We start from the raw sequence: 22,196 nt of genomic DNA, 5'->3' as shown, positions 1-22,196 counted from the left end.
GAATATCATAAAAAAGAAATATGATTCTAATGATGATAATAAAACCATAGGGAAAATTATAAACTATTAGCTAGCTCTACATGAGGATTTACCGGATGAGAAGTTTTGTGTTTTGTGTAGTTTGTCTATATGGCCAAATGAGGGCGACACATGACCACATAGTGAATGAATGGTCTCGCTCGCACTACCCCTTCTGATGACAGGTCTTTTACCGCGGGAACTTTGTCTTGTTTTCGCGTCCTTTGCTTATATAAGACTTAAATAACAGTCGAAAATATATTAGCCAGTTAAAGTGTTACACCTAACGAGTTGGAAATGGTAAGTGATGGTTGTACCGCCTTGGCTTTATTGTTAGCTAGCTAGGTAAGCTAATTAGTTTAAGTTTGCTAGTCTAGCTGTTTTTAGTTTTAGTTCCAAATAGTCTACAGGGAGTAGGCTAGTGGTTAGCTTGTTAGCTCTAGCAACAATATCCAGTTTGTCAGCGAGGGTTAGTTAGCTAATAGTTTATTCCCAGTATAACACGGGGAGCTATACACACACACACACACACACACACACACACACACACACACACACACACACACTGATCATGTGCCGACACTTTATATTTGTGTGTAGTGGATTTAAAATTATTTCACTTTTTGTCAGTCAAAAAAAAAAGGTTTGAGTTTGGAGGAGAAGAGGACACGAATGATGGAGATTTTCTTCGAAACGGTGAGTTTGAATCTCTAAAATCCTTTTCGTTAAGACATGTTTAACGTTACTTTAGGTCCAGTAATATAGATCAAAGCAGAGATATGGTGTGTTTGTGTAAGATTTGAATCTGCAAGTGAAAACCAGGGGTGGGTTCCTTCAGTAGAAATCTGTGACAGATGTCAGGGTATGCTATGACACCTGAGAGCCAAAGAAAACATCACGTGACACACACCCACCCTCCCACTCACACATACCCTCTTCCATTGTGCCCCTGCATTATATTATCCACATCCCCCTCCCTCATCCATCGTAGATATTGCACTCTTCTTATATCGTATTTTATGTTATATAATAAAGCCATGAGGCTTACTGAATTATCATCTACGTGACATGTAAGATGCTTCCATCTTATTTATGTTTTCTAAGTCCCAATTTTATGTATCTGTGTGCTTTTTGATCTGAGTAATACTAAAGGTAGCCTTTTCACAGCTTTTACAAGTAGGCTACATGTCTCAAACAGAACATACTTTGCAGACATTCCTACATGTTTACTTCAAATTAATAACACAACAGAATAGATGGATTGGCAGGTAAATGTGCTCCTGTACTGCACTATACTGTACTGGTGGTTCACTAATGTCACCTTTTTAATGGATTTATAATTTTTTACTCAATCCTTATTTCATGTAAAAGATACAAACTTGTTAGACATCCTTTGAACAGTGTACTCTGTTGCACTGTGCACAGTTGAATGTTGGCTTGTTAGTAGAATAGTTGATTAGATTGTTTTCAGTCTATTCCCCAGTCTAGTCCACTGTGTGTCCTAGGTACGTTTGTACACTGCAAATTATGTGAAATGACAACTACAGCAAACTGGAACTATGCAGAACAGGCTTTCTACTTCACAAGTTGTGTTGCAGAGGCAGTTTAATAGTTTTCTCTCATCCCTTGCCCCCCCCCCCCTCTACACTCCCCTGACAGAAAGACGTGTTTCAGCTGAAAGACATCGAGAAAATCGCCCCCAAGACAAAAGGAATAAGTGAGTAGTGATTCATTGAGACAAACCAGATGTGAGGGAATTGTTTTACGAGTGAAACCTGCAGAAAAATACATTTATGTTCCTCAGTCAGATGTTAACACTTGATTTCGGAGAGCCTCGGTTCTCCTCAGAAACGCCAAATGTGTCCGGTTGCTGTAGTGTACACATTCTTTGAACGCCTTTAGAATAGTCTTTTTAATGACCAACATTCGACCTGATTCCATTCAGGTGGTGTCGTCCCTCAGTCCTGTGGATGTGTTCTCTTCTTCCTGTCTGTGGTCTGCGGACACGTCAAGTCACACGGCGTTGTCTTTCCCGTTGACGTGACGCCGGCTAAAAGGCCGCATGGCCCGGCTTGTGTGTGCTCTCAAGGGTGACATCTCATCGTTAAAGGGGTTAGGTCTCTCAGGGCACTCCTTCAACTAAGATGCCATTCCCCTGAATGCACAATGAACCCTTACATGATGTGTGAGAAGGAGGGGGGGGGGGTGCATGTAGGGTCCTGTGCACAGAACCAGACCGCCGTTCTGTTGGGACGCCCCCAAAAGGGACCTCTTTTTACAGCGGGCCCAACATTAATTTGGTGGAAACTGGATCTGGCTGCCCAGGGCACCAATTGGAAGCACATGTTGGGAGACCCCCACTGCCCCACCCCCAGTCTGTAGTCAGGGTAGGGAGACGTGGGTGAGGAGGAGGAGACAGAGACATGGAGAATGAGAATCATGAGTGTTATCCCACTATTTGCTTCAGTTGTGTTCTCTCTGTTGTTCTGCAGGGTGTGTGTGTGTGTGTGTGTGTGTGTGCGCGTGCGCGCACGTGTCTTCCCCCAACATCCCAGAGCAGACCCAAACAACAACAGAACAGCACCATTGGTTTCTCCAGTCCAGGGACTGGGTTTGCATGAGGGAGTATCATATTACTCTGTCCCAGCTAGCTTTAGACACAGGACACCTCACTTACAGCATCCCTCTGGAGGGACATCAGCTCTGAAGACCGTTCTCACACACACACACACACACACACTATAGAGACCCTTTGGAGAAAGCAGACTCTATCACTGTTTTGCCTTACATCACTCTCACATGTGTAAAAGGATAATGGCTACTTTCCCAGAGACCACATCTGGATCATTTACTAGCTGTTCTCCTGCATTGTGTGTGTGTGTGCGCACGTGCGCGCAGTACCTAAATGTACTTACTAACCCCAGGAAGCAAGGATGCAGTAAGTTAAAATGCTTCCAACCTCCTCCCCCCTCTCTCTCTCCCACTCATTGTTTCTCACTCTTCCTCTCTCTCCCCCACCCTCTCTCCAGCCCCCATGTCAGTGAAGGATGTGCTGCAGAGCCTGGTGGATGACAACATGGTTGACAGTGAGAGGGTAGGAACTTCCAACTACTACTGGGCGTTTCCCAGTAAGGCACTGAACACACGCAAGCGCCGCCTGGACGAGCTGGACAAACAGGTGACACACCCACACCCATACACACACACACACTACCAGTAGCTGTGGCCAGCCCTTAAATGGATATTAATATGATCATTGGTATGAGATTCATAGCTGTCAGCTCTGTTCTGTCAGCAGTCAACCAAATTGCAGAGGTGTGAGTGAGTGAGTGAGAGGGAGCTGGCTTAGAATAGACGTGGAACTGAGAAGGAAACATGCGTTTTTGCAGGGCCAGTGATGCATATCCTCTTCCTGATGACTCACCATCATGTATATCCCACTAGTTTACTGTAAGGCCCACATTGTACTACAGTTCCACAACAGTACTCTCATATTGACTGTCTCTGATAAGGATATAGGTATGTGAGTTCCTCATGCCGTGTACTACAGGCTTGTTATGACGCCTTCTCCAAGACTGTCCTTGCGCAACATGAACATGAGCCCCGCACCAAACTCGAGTGTTGCGTCAAACTATTATTGTTTTGGGGTAATGAGTCATTTTGAGAAGCCTGGAGCCAGCGAAAAATGTGAGAGCCTGGAACCTCCTCATGAAGACAGACGCAAGCTGCAACCTGCTGCAGACAAAAACAAATCTGCTGTTTCTGGTTTGGTTTTTGGTTGGTCGGCGTAGCCCGTGTAGCTTGTTCAACAGGTACCACAGGTGCCACATCCTGTTGGCCCGCCCCGATGATCTGGCTCTGCCGGCACACGGCGGCTCGTAGTGGGCGCCGACCACGATTGATGTTGTTCGGAACGGTTGCCGACCCTCTCGTTAGCTCCTCTCCCACGGTGACCCACTTTCTGCCGGTACTGGCAGCGGACTGGGGGCGTTGAAGACACCGTTTCTGGTCGGCGAATGTTCCGTCATCGATGGGCAGGGGGGTGAAAGAAGGCCTGGTTGCTATTGGTGACGGTCTGATGCTGGTTCCATGCAGTCAGGTGCACGCACTCACACAGAGGAGGGAGATGGGATGTCTCTGTCATCAGGGTCCTGCTGAGGCGGCCTGTAATAACAAACCCTAGAAGAGGAAACTGCTTGGGAGACAATTACCCACCTGCCTTCATTCTGTCATGTTTTGGTCTGGGCTGCCACTGTGGAAACACAGAATAACAATAACGGGTGATGGATCCTCATGAATACAGTACCATATATGACTCAAATAGTTTTCCGGATTTACTGACCAATGTTTTACTGACGAATGGAAATTCAAAGTAGATTGACCCCTGCGGCCGGAACAGAAACACTATATGTGCCTTAGTTGGCTGTGGAAGTGATGTCATCAGAATGAGCCCAGAGGATGACTGAGCGACCAAGAAGGAACATGTGCCTCTTTCTGTTTGATTTTTATGGGTGGTCGATTTCTTTTGTAGAGGGTGGGGGGCTGAAAGCAAAAGGACTACTTATCAAATCCACACATTTTGTCTTTTCATTCTTCTGTTTCATTTTTACTGTAGCATTCTGAGGCCAAGACACGCAGAGAGACTCTCCAGCAAGCTGGGGAGAAAGCCAAAATAGGACGACAGGAGACAGTAGGTGCCTCTGCACGCATGCACTCACCCCCACGCACGCACTCAGGACAAGTACTCCTGATCCTACTCCACCTTGGCTCTGACGCTGAATCTGCCCCTAAGTCTGATGCATTCTGCTGTGTGTGTGTGTGTGTGCGCGTGTGTGCAGGAGGAGCGGGCTGCTCTGCTGAAGCAGCTGCAGGAGTTGAGGCAGGAGCACGCCCAGCTGAAGGCTGAACTGGACAAGTACCGAGAGTGTGACCCGGAAGTGATCGAGGAGCTGAGTGCGTACACACACACACACAGACACACACATACCGAACACACACATCCACAATGTTAAGATGAACCTTTCAGGCATGCAAACTCTTCCCCTTTAGGTGAGACTCAACTTTTTGAAAACAAAATGGGTCACCTTTGTGATTTGTGCAGATCCGATGAGAAAATATTTGGGGAGGGGAGGGGGGGTCGTGGCCATGGCCAACACAGCATTTTACCTGTGCTTCGCAATTTTAAAACTGGCTCTGGAACCAATTACTCCTAATGCCTAAACCTCACAGCCAATCAGGGGCAGAGTGGGGAGAGGTTTTCTACATTGATCTAGCCTCTTAATTTTGCTCTCAAAGTGCACTAGATTGATGTGTTGCCCCGGGCCCCCCCTTGAGGGTCGGGGGTTTGCCGTATCCTTCTCACCTTTTTTACCCCTGACCTGTTTGCATGCCTGACCTTTTAGAAACCCTTTTTTCCCCCCCTTCCCTTCCCCCACTTGAACCCTTCTCTCTGGACTCCTACTTAGAAGCCATTTTCCATGCTGTGGCTGCTGGTCATCCTGGGAGCTCAACTGCCTTATTTGAAAGCTGGCATGAGGGAATGAGTCCATCTCTGTCTGTTTATTTGTGGCTGGTTGGCTAGCTGCAGCTTCCACCATGTTTGATGCACAACACAGCTTGTCTGAACCTGCTCAAGTAACCAGGCAACGCCTATCCTATCTCAGCTTATCTCAGAGACAGATACACTAGCTCAAACATGCATATTCTATATAGAAACACAGCAATGTACAATCGCACACACATGCGAGTACACACACACATAGGCCCACCTTTAATTAGTGTTTGCCAGCCATATAACTGCTGTGCTGGGTTCATGTTTTAGAGTTGGACTAGGATAGTGCTCATCTAACGGTAGTGTTGGTCTCCTCTGAGGTGTCATAAGATCACAGGCTGCTTCCTTCCTCAGAGTTGCTTTAGAACAGCGTGTTTCTGGAGCTCAACTCCACAGATCGACGCCCAGACAAGGACATCAACACATTTACAGGAGTTCTAAAGGATTCAGGGCAAGCTAGTTTGATCTTAAACCCATGTTGAGAAACCAAAATCACAACGCAGGTCTGATTTTGCGTTTCACTGGCACAGTCTTGGTCACATGGTACTGTAAATGTCACCCTATGTTTGGCTGGTCCAGGACCAGTCCCTCCTACCTCTAAAGATTGGGGTCAGATTCTGTAGCAGCTCAATCTGATCCCAGAGCGGCCATCCTCCTCTGATTTTCCCATAGATGTGGAGTGACTCTGATGTCAGCAGCAGTTGCTGCGCCTGCCAGGCCCTTGTTCAGCCTGGCCGCCGCTCCTATGCCTCTCTGCCAAGTGTGAACGATGCCTGCCTACGCCTCTCTCTCTCTCCCCTCCCTCTCTCTTTCTGTCCCTATTTCTCTCCCTCTCTCTCTCTGTCACTCTCTTTCTCCCCCCCTCTCTTTCTATCCCGCTCTCCCCCCCTCTCTCTCCCCCTCCTCTCTTTGTTTCATTATCGAGCTCCCTTCTCTTGGTCTGGTCTCCGCCACACGTGTGCGCTGGGCACTGTGTTGGTGTGAGAGCACATTGACCTGCCGTCTCCCGGAGCCTGTTCCATCCAGAGAGCGCCTGTAATGGCTGGGCCACACCGAGTTACGCTCCACTTTGTAATTTAATTGGTGTGTGGGTGGGGGGGTGGGGGGGGGGGGGGGGGTGGTGGCAGCTGATGAATAGGCTTGGCAGAGCAGCGTTGAAGCCTGTTGTAAGCAGTGAGTCCTTCCAGACACATTCCCCCGCATACACGACAACAGATCGCAGTGTACACAGTGGAGTGAAGCCTGGATTGCTAGCATCGGAGACATGCTGTGTCCTACCAACATGGCTGTTCTCTTCTTTATCTTGCAGAGAAGTCCAACGTCACTGCGAAGGAGGCCGTCTCCAGGTGGACAGGTGAGTCAAATCAATGCACGTTGACTGACAGGCGCGCACACACCTCACGCACTACTGATGTTGCATAACCTGTCTGCTGGACTGTATTTTGACATAGGTTAGGATGAGTCAACTTTACAGAGGTTAAAGGAAACATGCGCATGCACGCACACTAACATACCAAAATGTCCCCCCCCCCCCCCCTCCAAAGCTTAACATAGAAACCTCCAACCAAACCCACCAGTCAAATCCTACCACAAGCCCTTTGCCTTTTAAACATGCCTTAGTTACGAGCATACGATACCCAGGCTACTCTCCATGTGCCAAATGACCCCTGGGGTAACCCTGGTGATGGCTGACCTTTGGGTGATTGCAGAGGGCGGGGGTTAAAGTGATATTTAGAGGAAGAGCAGGTTCAGAGTTTACACACACATTAACGTCACTATCATGTTTCAGTTTATAACTCACTCTAATCTAGGACCTCTTTAACACTGGTTGAGCAGACACACACACACTTTCCCTGTTACTCTCAAGTGGTCACAGGCTTACAGTCTCTTTTCCATGCCTGGACACACACACCGACACACACTTTTTTCTATCTCTCAGTCACATGCACACCTCTCTCTCCACGCTGTTGCATGCACACCTCTCTCTCCACCCCTTGTGCCGACATGTGGTGTCGTACCAGTGTTGTTAGGTGTGTTTGTTAGTATTGTTCTGGGTAACGTCACCCACATTTGCAATCACACTGCTTGTCTGCTGGTCTCACTGCTTTCTCTGCTCTCTATCTCCCTTCACCCTCAGGGGACAGAGCTTAAGAAAACCTCTTGAGCAATACCCTTGTCTTCTGTTTTGGCATGTCATAGATGGAAGTGACTTTTCTGTATAGGTAACTGTGTAGTTAAAGTGTCACAGTTGTGGTAATTACTGTTAATTTCTCCTCAGATAATGTATTTGCCATCAAGTCCTGGGCCAAGAGAAAGTTTAGTTTTGATGACAGCCGAATCGACAAAGCCTTCGGGATTCCTGAGGACTTTGACTACATGGACTAACAACTACCATCTCTTTATCTGTGTATGGTTCAATCCCCAATGCACACCATTAACTCTTAAAGCATTGTTCTAGTTTGAACAGTTGTGTCATCCACTCAAGCTGTAATGAAAAGTTTATGATTTTCAGCCAATCAGCGGCCAGGCCCTTCGTCTGGCAAGGTTTTACTTTCTGTGTGTAGTGCTTGGCTTGGGAGTCATTTGGAGCTAGGCTCTCACAGGTGTAAATGCTGCTGGTGTGACACTGGAGAAGGCGCTGTGCTAACCTCTGACCCCAGCGGGGGGCTCTTTGAAAGGAGTGCATGGACTGCCTGACTTTTGGGACACCTGTTTATGTGAAAACCGAGAGGCCAGAGTTGTTGACGGAAACAAGCTATGGTGTGTGTGTGTCTTAGTGTGTGTGCGTGTGTATGTGTGAAAGCCAGGGTGCCCACACACAAACACCCATACACACAAGTAAGCAAACAAACACACGCAGACACACACAAACACCCACATTCACACTTATTGGCACACTCAAGCACACAAGATGCTTATTCACGTTCTCTCATTGGAACACATGACACACTCAACATTTGTAAAGGGCACATCAAACAGCAGTGCAATTTCCAATTTTAGAACAATAACTTCAATATGAATTAATTAATTGATCTACTTAAGCTTATCCATATGCTAATGACAATACTAATTATTATATTTTGCCTATTCCTTTGTACCTACAGCCAGAGAAAAGGCTCTAGGGCAGGTTACGTCTCTCTGTAGCACCTGGGCCGGCCAGCCTTGTTTGATGTATGAATCCGTATACGACCTCCGAAGCAACAAGAGGTACTCTGGGATTGATAATGAAGGAGAGAGGCAAACATGGGCCTGGCGTTATAGTGGGGCATTTTTTGAAAAATCTATAGGGAAGAATATTGATATATTTACACTTTTATTGAGTATTTGAGTTGGTAAATAGTTCTTGTTAATGTCGCTTGACGATCGTTTCAATAAAGTTCTGTTGTTTCTTTTTGTATCTTTTTTGAGTTATTAATCTGTTGAGGTGTTGCCTTGTATTGTAGTTTATATACAAACAATCAACAAACATGCCCATGCTCACCGTGAGCACATCATCTTTCACCGTCAGCCTGCACCAGAATACTTCTTACAAAGGGGGAAGCGGCTCCTTGCCTTACTGACAATTCCTGCAGAAACTGAAACATACCGGGGGTTATTACTGGGCAGTCTTCCACCAATATATTTTTTTGTGTTGTTCTGGTGTATTGTATATTAATTGGTCAAATATGTATCTGTTTGTCAGATACAGGCAGTGGAATCTAAAACGTTTCTCTGTTGCTGTAACAGCCTAGTCGAAGGAGTGACAGGAAAGTTGCCCATCATGTCCCCAAGCCATCTCACGCTCCTCTACTTCAAATACTTGTCGGTCACCAATAGTCTCGAGTTTCAATGGCAGGTATGGACACAGGTCACTGGACATTAAGTTCTTAATTTTGCTCAGAGATGGTGGCCTACATGTCTGGGTTCATCCTGAATGTCTATTGATGGCTACATGTGTATCCATGTCTTATTTCTACTTTTGGAATAACATATATAGCACAAAACCACTCTACATTGATGAAACAATGAAAGAGATTATACAATATTTCATTATTATAATACTATTAAACAGAGATTTTAAAAGGGCTGTTATTACACAGCTCATTCTCTGTTTTGACCACCTAAGTTGAGCATTCCACATAAATGTGTCAACTGCATAACTGTGGCAGTGACAAAACGAACACAAAACACTGCACAAAATATATGATGTAAAGTCAAGCAAGGTAAACATTCGCAGTGGTTTGAGACACGCCCACACCTAGGTATGCGGGTGTCGTTCATGCGTTAACCTGCTTTTTTAGAACAGACTACTACTCGTTCGTCTTTGATAGGTGATCTGTGCCAACTCCCAAGCCCTCTAACTCAGCAATTTAGTTACACGCCCATGAAAAAGTTGGAAGTTGAGTGTGAATGAGTCATGGTTTGCTGCAAAACCATGATAAATGGTATGGTTCTGTATGATAATTTATCACAGAAAATTAAATATCGCACAATATTGTTATTAGGGTTTGCGGTTTACATTTTTGAACTAGCCAGGTGCCCTGTGATGAGTTAAAGCCTGCTGCTGTGGTAGGCCTAATTACTATTATTTTGTTGGTGTCACACTGTGATTCTCTGTACCGTGGCACATATCCGACTGAAACGGATTTAAATATTTCTTAAATGTAATTTTGTTTATCACAATTTACTGTCCCTACCCTTCCTGTGGGCCTAGCACAAGGCCCACAGAATGCAGGATACGTTAATGTAATTTATTAGCAGCAAATGTATGCAGTACTTGGATAGGGAAACATATAACCACATGGGTTGAATTGTTTTCTGCAAAGGTTTTGTCACGTTCATGTCATTCATGTTCTAAGTCAAAGCTTGTAAATACTCGTGCAGGAAGGCCAATGCAACGTCTTGGCTATAGTCGGCGCATACTCCTTTGACACAGCGAGAAAGAGGGCAAGGAACGGGGAGGGAGATAGAGGTAGGGTTTTCTTCTTTAGAAGAGACAGAGAAAGCTAAGCGTAGCGAACACAAGCCAGGCAGGCTGCTTTAACAGAGCAGCATGGCGGGGCTACGGGATATCCAGCAAGGCAGCCAATGTCACAGGAAAACGTGGATTAATATACTATTCGGAATTCTACAGCTACTTCTGCCCTGCGTTCAGCACGGAGGGGCTCAGCTACAAGGTCTGGAAACGTGCATTTTCTTCAGTTATTGAAACCGTGGCGAAAATGTCGACTGGAACTACCAGTGCTGCTACCGCAAGTTGACAGGGAAGACAAGTCTGTGCTAATACAGCATTGCTACTGTATTGTGCCACCAGTGAATTATGGACAAACATGACTTGTACATGAATGCCTGAGATTATTGTAATTGAAGTAGGCTTGTGCATGTATGCAAGTCTAGTTATGATACAAATACTTTTTTAATCGCCCTTCTACAACGAGCATTTTTTCCTACAGTGGAGTTTCCTGTTCATAAGCAAGCCATATTTCGGAAGTGTCGCGTTACAAAGAGAACTTCGTTTTAATATACGCACACAGTTATGTTCATTTTTAAAATTGGAAATGCATACAAATATTAAATTACGCAATTTGGCTACCCTCGTTAATGTTTAGGCGACTTCTGCGTACATGTGTTTAGCTTGGAAAGCTAACCCGAGCTACAAGTTAGACACATACACCCATTTGTCTACCTTTCCATAAGTTTACGTTTTTACGGGTTGATAAACGCTCTTGTTTATGTTATACGTGGTTTGTAAAACAGATTACTATAATTGTTTTCATCAATAGACAGTGTCTTGTTTTCAGTGTGATTTCAGTGTGTTGACAGAGAGTGAAGGTGATCTATTTGACAGTGTACTCTGCTGTTTCTCCACCTCTCTTCTAGCACTGAGTCAAATGTCCTCCAACGTGGTCGAGGTCTGGCAAGCAGAAGAGACTGATCCATTAGTCCCAGTTCAGGTAAATACAATTAAAAAAACTCAATCGTTTCGGGACGCCTTTTAAACGTTCGTTCTGTTACCAATGACTCACCCATCCTGACTATACGTGCCAGATCGCCCCATTGTTTACGATTTTGGCTCCAGTTTTACACTTGCCGTGGAACCTGTAGACCCGACGGTGACACTCACCATTGATCCCCATACATATTCTACCTGTACAATTTTATCTGTATAATTCAGATTATTGGTTGCATCTTTTGTTGCTCTTAACGTGAATTGATGGCCCGTGCAAGGAGAACCCAGAGCGAGGCGGGAAGAAGCTGCCAGGGCTGAGCCACCTGCTATATACAATGCCATGTGGCCCGTTGTTCCATGCTCTGAGTCTGTACATAATGTCCATTTACGAGATAAGGGTGGTTATAGGCAGTCACTGCACAATTGGAGGGCTGTTAGAGATATAATGCGAAATATAAATCATGCTAGGAAAATGCAAATGTCACAAAACCTTTTGCATTAATTATGACTTGTTCCTAATCTCTCATACCCTGATGGTTTGCTATCATTCCTAGATTCTCCCAATTTCAAGCCATGCATTGTCAGAACTGCGGAGTGCTTTGCATTTATAGGAGCCTGCACTGTACATTGCAGCAATGTTTGAGGAGTTATGTAACCTGGAGAACACACACATGCACACTCAAAAGCAGGAGCACAGTAGTTCAATGTTTTTCCTCATCTTATCAGTGAAGTCAGCTGCTGACTCATAGACCCCATTAATAGAAGTGATCAGATGGCACAAACTGGACACTGCTGTTATATTAAGTGCCACTTTCCATCCTTTTGAAACTAAATGAAAACAATCAATCTTGAGGACATTTACATTTAGTCATTTATCCAGAGCGATTTACAGTAAGTACAGGGACATCCCCCCCGAGGCAAGTAGGGTGAAGTGCCTTGCCCTAGGACACATAGTCATTTGCCACGGCCGGGAATCGATCTGGAAACCTTCAGATTACTAGTCCGATTCCATAACCGCTTTGCCATCTGACTCCTGTAAATGTTAAATTAAGGCATATTTGTGTATTGTGTCGATGTGGGTAAAACTAGTCATCTAATAGTAATATGTTAAATTTACCTCCACCCTGCATGTGTCCCACCTTGCCTGTCCACAGACAAACTTTGGGGAGGTTGGCAATGGAGGGTGTGTCAGGTTCAGATAGGACTGACTCACAGGGAGGCCTTCTCGATTGGATCAGGGCTGCAGTGTGCGCATATGTGTGTGTGGTTTATATAATCCTCCAGCACTGATATTGATGTTAGAGTATTGGGTGGAGAATGTACTCAGCATAAAGATATGCATCCTTTTTTACCACTAGTATGGATGTCACACCTATACTGAAATGTAAAACTGGTTCATCAAGATGTCATAGATCACTATGTTGATATTTCAAATCCAGAAGTTTTCTGTGGGGAAACACTTAATAGCATTCTCCATCCAGATGTAAAGAGGAAAAAAAAGCAAATGTACTATACCAAGCAGATTGCCAATGTTGACATGGCCATGTAGTTTCATGAAGCCATGCCATAGCCAGAACGTTGAGAGAAAAGGCTGCAAGGTAGCTCTGGTTTAAGCTCTGCTCATTGCTAGCTGCCACTAGCAGGTGTACAGTTCTTGCAACAGACTGCAGAAGTGTCACAGCAAACTGCAGAATGTATCCGTACTGTCTCATGACAGACAGCAGCCACACAACTGTTCTCGAGGTGATATGTTATTTTGTGTTGCACTGCACTATTTCATATTATAGTTGAGCTGTTGTTGCACTGTGTTGTTGTTGCACAGTGCTTAGTAATATATATATATATATATATATATATATACTCCAACCACCGGAACAATGCATTTCTGATCTGTGATATTCTTGGACAAGAGTGTCTTCTAAATGAATAAAATGTTTTAGAATATCCCACCCCTAATACTGTACTCTACTGCTGCTTGTGATGGTTATGTCTGTTTATAGGCACACACCTTTTCCAAGACTATGTTCAATTTAGGATATTAGTATTATTCCCCTGTTATCATGCAACACTAAGACAATAGACACACGGAAACAAAGAAACAAGCTACTTTAAGTTACATTTATTTAAGCTGCTTGACATGCTAAACCCTAAACTGCTGAACACCCTTAATGAATCACTATTAAATGCTAAAGTGGGCCAAATGATCATTAGAAAAACGTGACCATAGAATTCTGAAATACAAAGGATGACCGTTGTGTTGTTGCTCACATATTGATGTTTATTTGTTAAACAAAATGGCTTTTGTGTGTGAAGACATCTACAGTAGATCGCATCAAGTTGTTTTATGAAGATTTAAACGGCTCATTTGTTTATCTTCACAGCTGGTAGAAGAGCGACGAACAGACAGTCTTCCGTTGGAAGAAAGGTAAGACATCACACCTGGTCTCTTGAGAAGAGCGGAGCGAGAGAAAAGCCTATTTTCTTTTTCACACGTGCATACCTGCCCTTGTGACTGTCAAGTGAGAGAAAGCACAACAGGGGGATTCATTTTCCTTTGTGATCAGAAAGCAGTTTTTTCGCCGGCCATGCTCATGTGGAAAGACCAGTTGACAGACAGACAAGAAGAGAGTGCAAGGCTAGAGTGTGGCTGGGTAGGTGAGCTGAGCTGTGAACATTCTGTGAAGGTTGGTGACTGGGAGGTTGTGTTTCATATGACAAAAGAGTGGAAGACAGGAGAAGGTGCAGATGTATATAGTGGAAGAAAACGTCTGATTACACACTTTGAAGATTGTGTCAACTCGTCACAAAGGCTGAAGGATGGACATAAGGGTCCTGAATGTCATATACACGACATGGTATGAATGCATGTTCAGCTGTTGGGAGTGATAAAGCTCAGTGAATCTAGGTCCAGAGAGGAACTTTGTTCTCCATATGTCGGTTGTTTATGTTGGTGTAAGTGTGTGGGGGTGTGTATGAGAAGAGGAGAGAGGGGGGAAAAAGTGAGAGTGAGAGAGAGGCACGGTACTACATTCCAGACTAATTTTAGAACTCCTTGAAAGAAAATGGAGGGGAGGTCTATGGTGTCTGGCTTGTTTCAGTCTACTAAACTGTATGCTCTTCCAAACACATATCGGAAAAGTATGGTGAATTTCCACACAAACAGTAAGTAAGTTACAGTACAGAAACTTGATTTCCAGAACTCAAGGGGAATGTGTTGATAGTGGCTCTGGCGGCAGTGTAGATGAATTGCCGTGGCATCCACAGGACCAGACAGTGAGAAATGAACGAGTAAAAGTCCCTATGAAGTTCCTCGTTTTTAGTTTGTCTTGCATCTTCCTAATAGATACAGCCAGTAATTCATCATTGTCTCACTTTACTCAAACTACTTGTGGATTATTTGAATTATTCTTGGCCAGAGAAGGCCTGTTTTCATAACAATAAGTGTTAAAGATTTTACAATGAGCCCCCTGCCCCGCCCCCCCTCCCATCTACGTGCTATCTGGATCCTCAGGGGCTGCCAGCTTATGACCGACTTCTGTGGCTGTTTAGTGTCAGCTTCCTTTAAAAGCCTTCATACTGTCACAAGCACACACATTTTCAGAGCCCCAGCCCACTGTGTATTCAACCTGTCACTAAAGTGCAGTGATGTCTCCACCGGCACTCTTTCTAAGCCCTAAAATGGTTGAACTTGTCTGGAGGGGGAGGGTAAAGGCCTGTATCAAGTTAACATCTTACCCACCATTGTCTTTTCTTCCAACCCCAAAAATGTAACCGCAAAACATTTTTTTTCTGTTCTGTTTTTGTCGTTCTGTACAGAACGTCTTCTTAAATGTTGTCATTTCACAACAAGACTTGTGGGTGGTTAAGAGTTACTAGACACACAGACAAACAGTCATTGTATAATTGGTCATATCAGTGAGTCAATGTATAATTTGAGGCCTACATTTAGCCAAAATGGCAACCTCAATTTTTACACTAAACTACTACGTAAGGAGTGCAACACTCCTTAATGCTAGTACAAAAGTATATATTTGACTTAATATGCTGTGTTTTGCTAGTGTCCAGTTAGCTCATCAGTAAGTCTTATGAGTTAACTGGATGCTAGCATGTTCCTTATTGACTTAGCTCTCGTGCCTGGGTTATCAGCCTCTTGGCTGGGTTGCCATCGGTCTCCTCCCGCCTGCAGACAACAGTGGCCTGGAGATAGGAAGCAGGCCAATGACCTCCTATCCATCCCCCCTTTCTCTATTTGTCCTCCTCCAATTTTTCCTCTTTTCTTCATTCACTCTGTAGTAGTGACAGAACACTTAGCAAACCTACCTGTTAGTCCACTGCCCACACACACACACCACACACACTCAATGAATCATCAACAGACCAAGATGCCATATCGCCGGTGGTCTTCAGTCATGCAATGTGTGTCACATGGAATGGTGTTTATGCTGTGCACTGATATGTTCTTATCAGTTAAACAGTATCATGCTCAAGTAAGGGATATGTATGGATGAGAACATGTTAAATAATGCAGGTATCTTTAGATGAGGACTCATAACATGAGAGGGACCATGCCTTCCTGCATAGCACACAAAGCACACATGATGAGGAGCAACTAAGTAGGTGGAGGTGGAGTGTGTGTGTGTGTGTTTTGTCTTGCTCTGCGTGTTTCTTTGCAGGCATGCATGTGAGGTGGGGGTGGGGGGAGAGGACACTGAAAGGAAAAGCGTTTTGGTAGATGGGGGCTGCTTCTTTGTCTGTCATGCGCCCACACACAAATACACATGTGCATATACACACACACACACGCACACAATGAGGAAGGTGAGACTGAGTATAACGGCACACTTTGAATGTGTTACACCATTCCGTCTCTCCCTAGCAGAAATGCATACAAGCATCTTACAGCTTCTACAGTAGAGCAGGTAGTCACAAGCCAGTTGAAGAGAGCTACACATCTTGCCTCGGGTTGCCGACCTCACAATAGGGTGAATGAATGATTCAGTAAGCGACTGTTATTTAATAATTCACCTGTTGCATGTCGCTATTGCACCCAGCCCTATATTTGACACTACTGACCAGGCCGCCATGGATAGGCATAGCTCAGTGGTAGTATTTGACCAAGAGGTTGAAGGTTCCCATCCCCTGTAGTAAGTTGCGTTGGAAGTGTCTGCTAAATGAAAATGTTATTCATTTGTGTTTGAGAGCAGAGTAGCGCTGAAAACTGTAGAGAGCAGTTGACCTTCTCTCAGTTTCCTCTGCTCTTTGGGAGCATGTTTATCTAGGGAAATGATACGAATGAGGTCATCGCTGATGTGTTGTCTGAGTTAAGTTTAAGAGCAAAACGTTCAGCTGAAGCTGTATTTGGACGCCATGGTCGTCGGTCAGGGGCCTGGGGATCTGTGCTTGTTGCGTGGCTCGCCCCCCCCCCCCCCCCCCGAGGAGCGGCCTGTTTCTTCAGGGGCTGTCACTCTTTGTTGAACAGAAATACTCAGCTTGTGGTAAAGGCTCAACCACTCCTTCTGCAAACAAATATAAGAGCAGCTGACATGAGGTGTGTGCGAGATACGAAGGGCGTTTGTAGCAGAGTTTGTAGCATTACCAAAACAAGCATCCTTTTTTTTTTCCTGCCTCTTTTTCAAGTTGTGTTGTGTTTACTGTAGAAGTTCTCTTTTTTTTCTCCAAAGTTCATGAGAAAAGGGGGGAGGTTGAGGGGGATGGTTAGGGGGAGGTTTAGCCAGTGGGTCACTGGAGGAAAACCAGTCCCCTGTTGGCCACACTAACAATGGTGAGTTTGATCCAGCCAGACTCCTTTTCAGAATCAAATCATATCAGCTGTCAGCCAGCGTCCCAGTCAGGCGTCTACACACAGATGGCTTTGTCACGGCAGTTTTCTCTGACCGAGGGAGAGAACCTCATTGACCTTTGAACCAAACGCGCGCACACACACACACTTCTTGTCCACTTAAGTGAGCAGGGAAGGGCTTGTTATTATCTGACGAGGTATGAATAACTAGCGGTTCTATTGACAGAGAAAAGGATAGGGAGAGAATGAGAAATCAACTGTATTGCATAATAGAGAAAGAGAAATCAACTATTACATAATAGAGAGAACACATTTTCTCTCAGGCAGCTAGGGTCAATGGCTACTGTTTGGTGCACTGGCTTTAGCCATGGGTCATTTGGCCGTCCAGTGTGGGCAATCGCAGTCAATTCCTGCTTTTGATTCTGGCAAGCAGTGCTTCTGAAACGGTTGATGGATGTTTAGAATTAGTGTCAGCTACATGACTTGAAGTCAGTGGAGGGCATTGATGATATTGTGTGTGAAAATGTGGCTCTTTCTCAACACTGCATGTGTATGAAGGATTTGGGCAGGTGGAAACCTTTATCTCTCTCTGTCTCTCCCCCCCCCCCCCCCTTCTCACCCCTGTTATAAAACCAGGAGAGCTATGTTTGGCTGAATAAGGTTGTGTGTAGGAGTTGTAGGACTAGCGCATCTGAGGGAGGAGTCCAGAAGCACCCGTTAAGGCGTTCTCATTCACAGTATTCTGGCTCCCATTTTCATCCTTTCTTTTCATCCTTTTACTCCTTTCCCCTCTTCTTCCTCATCACCCACTTCTTCAATCTGTATTGCTTGGCTCCTCCTCGGTGGGGACGTCTTCTGCTTCATTGTTGCTTTCATCCATCTTTTTGCTGCCATTGCTCCATCACTCTCTCTTCCTCTTCTCTCCTCCATTCTCTCCCCAGGTCTCTCTTTCTCCCCTCGCCATTAATCAGTGATGAGCAATGTCCTACTGCAAAGCTGACAGATGAGTGGTGGGGGAGTGCACATTTTCACACCTCCTGCTGGTTCTACGCCCACTCGCTGACTCCCTCCCTCCCTCCCTCTCTCCCAACCTCTCCCTGTAGCTGTCGTCAAGCTTCCCTTATTACTCATTTCACTGCATGCAGACTAGATGTTTACTTGGATCTGCAGGGCAGAGTAGCAGCGCTCGAATAGAGGTAATGAGAATTGGGAGAGTGCAACTTGTACATTCAGGTACAAGCCCAGATGTTATTTTAGTGTTATTGTTGGTATGAAGAAATGGTCAAACCCTTTCTGATTCCGTTTGATTTACTCCCCCTTCCTATTATAGCTAGTATCCTTCCTCCATGTGTCGTTGGCCTTGACCTTTAGGCCTATGTTGTGGTGATGTAATATGAATATGATGATGTTAGCACAATTGCGGATGAGATGTGAACAATACTGGTTTCCTGATTGTAATGAGCTCGTCCTCACCTTGTATTCCCCAGACACTCATCTTCATCTTGAGCCCCCAAAAAACTTTTGTCTCACCGCCACACACTCAACAGGGGAAACCAGGGGCAAGCTAATAACTAGTGCTCAGGCTGCATCTTTTTAAGACTATAATCTGCAGTTTCCACTTTAGCTTTGCCTCACCGCAGATTAATTAAAACGCTCTCCTCTTTCCCTTGTTTTCTTTTTGTCTTTTTTTTTCTCCTGAACTCGCTTGGCTAATTAGCCAGCGCACTCCGTTTGAGTCAGTCGGTCTTCCCCTTAAGAGGCAGGTCAATGTAGCACAGAACAGAAGAGACACCTTATCACTGGACACTCTCCAGGGAGCTGTCAACATCTCCCAGCCTCACTCTCAAACTTGGAGGCTGAGCTGTGAGGTTATGGAGAACAAATCGGTTTTCCTATGGCTACAATATTCTTTCCATTTTGTAGACACTGTAAGGGATTGAAAAGTTGAATGCGTAATAAATTGCGTACTTGGGTATTTCATTGGGCGCAGGCCTGAAGTAATTTATGACACCATCCACAGAGCAGTGCCTTAATGTCTCAACAGAAGTTGACACCCTCCTGTTATCCATGACAAGGCTGCTGGTTCCTCTCACTTCCATAATCCAGCCTTGCTACACACCTGCTACACTAGCAGAGAACATTCTGTAACATAGTTAGCTGGGTGTTATACGTTGGAAAGACGTTAGATTTAAACCATATACTGACCGAAGCCCTCCCCCCCCCCCCCCCCCCCTCCCCTCAGTTAAAGGGACTTCTAGCCTACTTCCTGTACAACTCAAAACAGGAAGTCAAATATTTGTAGGGCATCTCTCTCACTTTCTTTCTCTCTCTTCTGAATGTTAGTTGTCCTGTCATGCCTACTTCCTGTTTTCAGTTTCCTTATCATGTATACTTCCTGTTTTACATTTTTTTTATTTCATACATTTCTTTGTATATAATTTGTATTCTTATACGCCGGCTCAGCTATTTCCCTACAGAGGCATGTGGGCTCTCCAGTACAAGACATGTTTTACAGTTCCCAAACTACACACTAGAATTTGGTGATATTACAAGCATGAGACAATTACGTTTTTCTTGCTCACTGTGCGATTTACGGAGCTGTATCTCCTTCCTAGATAGGAACGGGGTTAGAGACGCGATGCTTTTGTGTCCCACTGATTTGCGTGCTACCGTGGAAGCGGTTTATCCAATTGTACAACTTTCCCTTTACAGTTAAGAACAGCCTACATCTCATTCGCTCCTAATAGCCCCCCTTTCCCACATTTGCCCAGTGTTGTGGCCAGAGCATGAACTCTCCATGCCATCCACTCCCCCCCCCCTACCCTTATGTCGTCTTTTTTTACCCCCACCACCACACATTGCTGGCGGCCTTGAGCCCCGCTAGCTCGCCTGGCGACGCAGATACTAGAATGCTATAAGTGGAGGTGGCAGTTTGCTGGCAGTTAAAATGCGTGTGGGGACACACACAGTCTACTCATAACCACTCCACCACCATAAATTGCTTGGATGCATAGACTGAGGACCACCTCTCTGTGACAGTGAGACTCTGGGGTCTTGGAGATGAAGACGTCTTTGACGGAATGAATGACAATGAAGAGCACATGAGGTAGAAAGGGAAGGAGCAGTGTTCCATATCTACTGTGAGGTCCCCCTCAGGGAAACACCCAGTACCTGCACAGTCATCACAGAGGCCTGTGGGCTCATCAAGAGACGGCACGTTTTGTCCTGTTCTCGGCAGCAAATCTCAGCCTCTTGTCTCTCTCTCTCTTTTTTTTTTCTCTGTCCTCCCACTTTCTGCCTTCTTCCGTTCAGTCTCCATTATTCTATTTATACTTTTTACTCCTTTATTCTACTCTACTCTTCACCACTTACTGGGTGTTTGAGTAGTGTAGAGATGACCTGCTGAAATCCTGGACAAGGCAACCACAGTTGGCACTGACTTTAACAGTGAGAACCCGCTCCCAACCCCCCTTTGCAATCCAGCAGTTGGTTTATCCCAGTGTGGAAACACTGCTTCTCCCACTAAATGAGTTAGTGGGATTAACTCATTTTCCCCCATGGGAAGAAGGTGTGTTGAGGACTCCCACAGGGGACATGTCCTTACAGGACCTTACAGGAATGTCATGTCACTGATTTGACAAATTAATGTGGAGGTCCTGTTTGCTACGTACCCAGCCTAAAAAATCCAGCTGTGTCAGCCTTCCCATCTGTCAACAGAAGCAGATCCTATTTTTACACACACAGACACACACGCACACACACAAAAACACACACACACACATTGCAGCTGGTGCCTCCCTGCAGCGAGGTCCTCCTTTGCAGGAATCATTAGACCAGGATGTCACACACACTGCCACCATGACCGACACGTTGCTGCAGCAGGGAGCCGTCAGTGACCTCATACCAGTTATCGTGTGTGTGAGAGAGAAATTGAGAAAGCCCTGGAATGGAACAGTTTCTCTTTGACTCTAACCTCAAATACATGCTTCCTCCCACGAAGGCTTTTTGAAACGGTCTAGACCTTCTTTTAAAGTATGTCAGCACTCACAGATCAGCCCCACGTTTGTGTTTCAAATACCTCAAACACCAAAAGGTGGTCTCTCAGTTGCCTCTTTCTTATGCAAGGGGTGTAAGTTGGAGCAATGTCTTGGTGTTGAAGCAATAATAGTGCATGCGTTGGCCTCATTACAGCAAAGTGAGACAAACATGGTTCTGCAACATTCATGGTTTTGCTGTCCGAGACAAACCACAGCGACTTTTGAAAAGCTGTCAGGTCCATGCTCCAGTCCCACCACTTCCGGTTGTTACAGTGTGGCTTGTAATTGGAGGGGGTTGTCTCTTACTCACAGTGCAGTGAAATCTGCAAACTAAGCAGCAAATGTTATGCCAGTAGACAGACATTTGGGGCTAGTCTTGAAATGACCTTTACGTGAGTCAGTGTTCCCTAAAGTATTGTGCTTAGTTTTGTCTGTGACACCTGTTTCAGTTTTCAGACTACCGGTCCCCCACAAGATGTCTAGATCCTGAGAGATCTCTGGAGATCCAGATGCCAGATTTCCTAGATCCCTCAATATAGGTTTTGAAAGCGCCAGATGCTTATTCCGCCCTCTGTTCTGAAATTGAACGCACCTCAGAGAGCTTTCAGAGGTCTCCCGTGTCTCACGACGTGGCACGGCTCTGTTTTAATTCCACTTGGGGTCCCTCAGAGAACAGTGTGAAATTGAACAAGGGGCTTTCATTTAATCTCCTTAATTCATCATCCCTGACACCCACCCTCCATCATACCCGTCTGCTGTTGCTGTTTCACCCTCCCTGTATCGAGCGAGACGTGTTCTGGCCTCCCCCTGACTCCAGTGGTGTTGTTAAGCAGGATAGTCAGCATTTTGAGGAGCCGCCAG

At 45.2% G+C, this 22,196-nt stretch overlaps 2 protein-coding genes across 6 annotated transcripts in view; both read left to right on the top strand.

Moving 5' to 3' along the window:
- Positions 1-193: 193 nt before the first annotated feature.
- On the top strand, positions 194-8,968 carry mnd1 (meiotic nuclear divisions 1 homolog (S. cerevisiae)). 3 transcript variants are annotated; one of them, XR_006958001.1, is made up of 9 exons: positions 194-318; positions 649-714; positions 1,678-1,735; positions 3,048-3,196; positions 4,634-4,708; positions 4,857-4,971; positions 6,879-6,923; positions 7,848-8,329; positions 8,674-8,968. XR_006958001.1 is itself a non-coding variant. In XM_047045820.1 (8 exons), exons 1-8 carry the CDS (start codon positions 316-318, stop codon positions 7,952-7,954), a joined length of 618 nt encoding a protein of 205 aa, XP_046901776.1. In that variant the 5' UTR covers positions 194-315; the 3' UTR covers positions 7,955-8,968. The 3 variants fall into 3 exon arrangements, 2 of the variants coding, with proteins under 2 accessions (XP_046901776.1, XP_046901777.1); XM_047045820.1 differs by having other exon boundaries at positions 7,848-8,968; XM_047045821.1 differs by lacking the exons at positions 7,848-8,329; positions 8,674-8,968 and having other exon boundaries at positions 4,634-4,712.
- A 1,522-nt stretch (positions 8,969-10,490) lies between these two features.
- tmem131l (transmembrane 131 like) overlaps positions 10,491-22,196 on the top strand; it is a 29,666-nt gene continuing 17,960 nt past the window's right edge. For all 3 annotated transcript variants that reach the window (XM_047044407.1, XM_047044406.1, XM_047044405.1), the window contains exons 1-3: positions 10,491-10,725; positions 11,429-11,502; positions 13,880-13,923. In XM_047044407.1, the coding sequence (XP_046900363.1) occupies positions 10,602-10,725; positions 11,429-11,502; positions 13,880-13,923 (242 nt within the window). In that variant the 5' untranslated portion in view covers positions 10,491-10,601. The remainder of the gene's footprint in view (positions 10,726-11,428; positions 11,503-13,879; positions 13,924-22,196) is intronic.

Source organism: Hypomesus transpacificus, chromosome 22 (genome assembly GCF_021917145.1).
Source record: "Hypomesus transpacificus isolate Combined female chromosome 22, fHypTra1, whole genome shotgun sequence".
Lineage (NCBI taxonomy): Eukaryota > Metazoa > Chordata > Actinopteri > Osmeriformes > Osmeridae > Hypomesus > Hypomesus transpacificus.
Note: the sequence above shows the minus strand (reverse complement) of the source record. Positions and strands in the feature narration are given on the sequence as shown.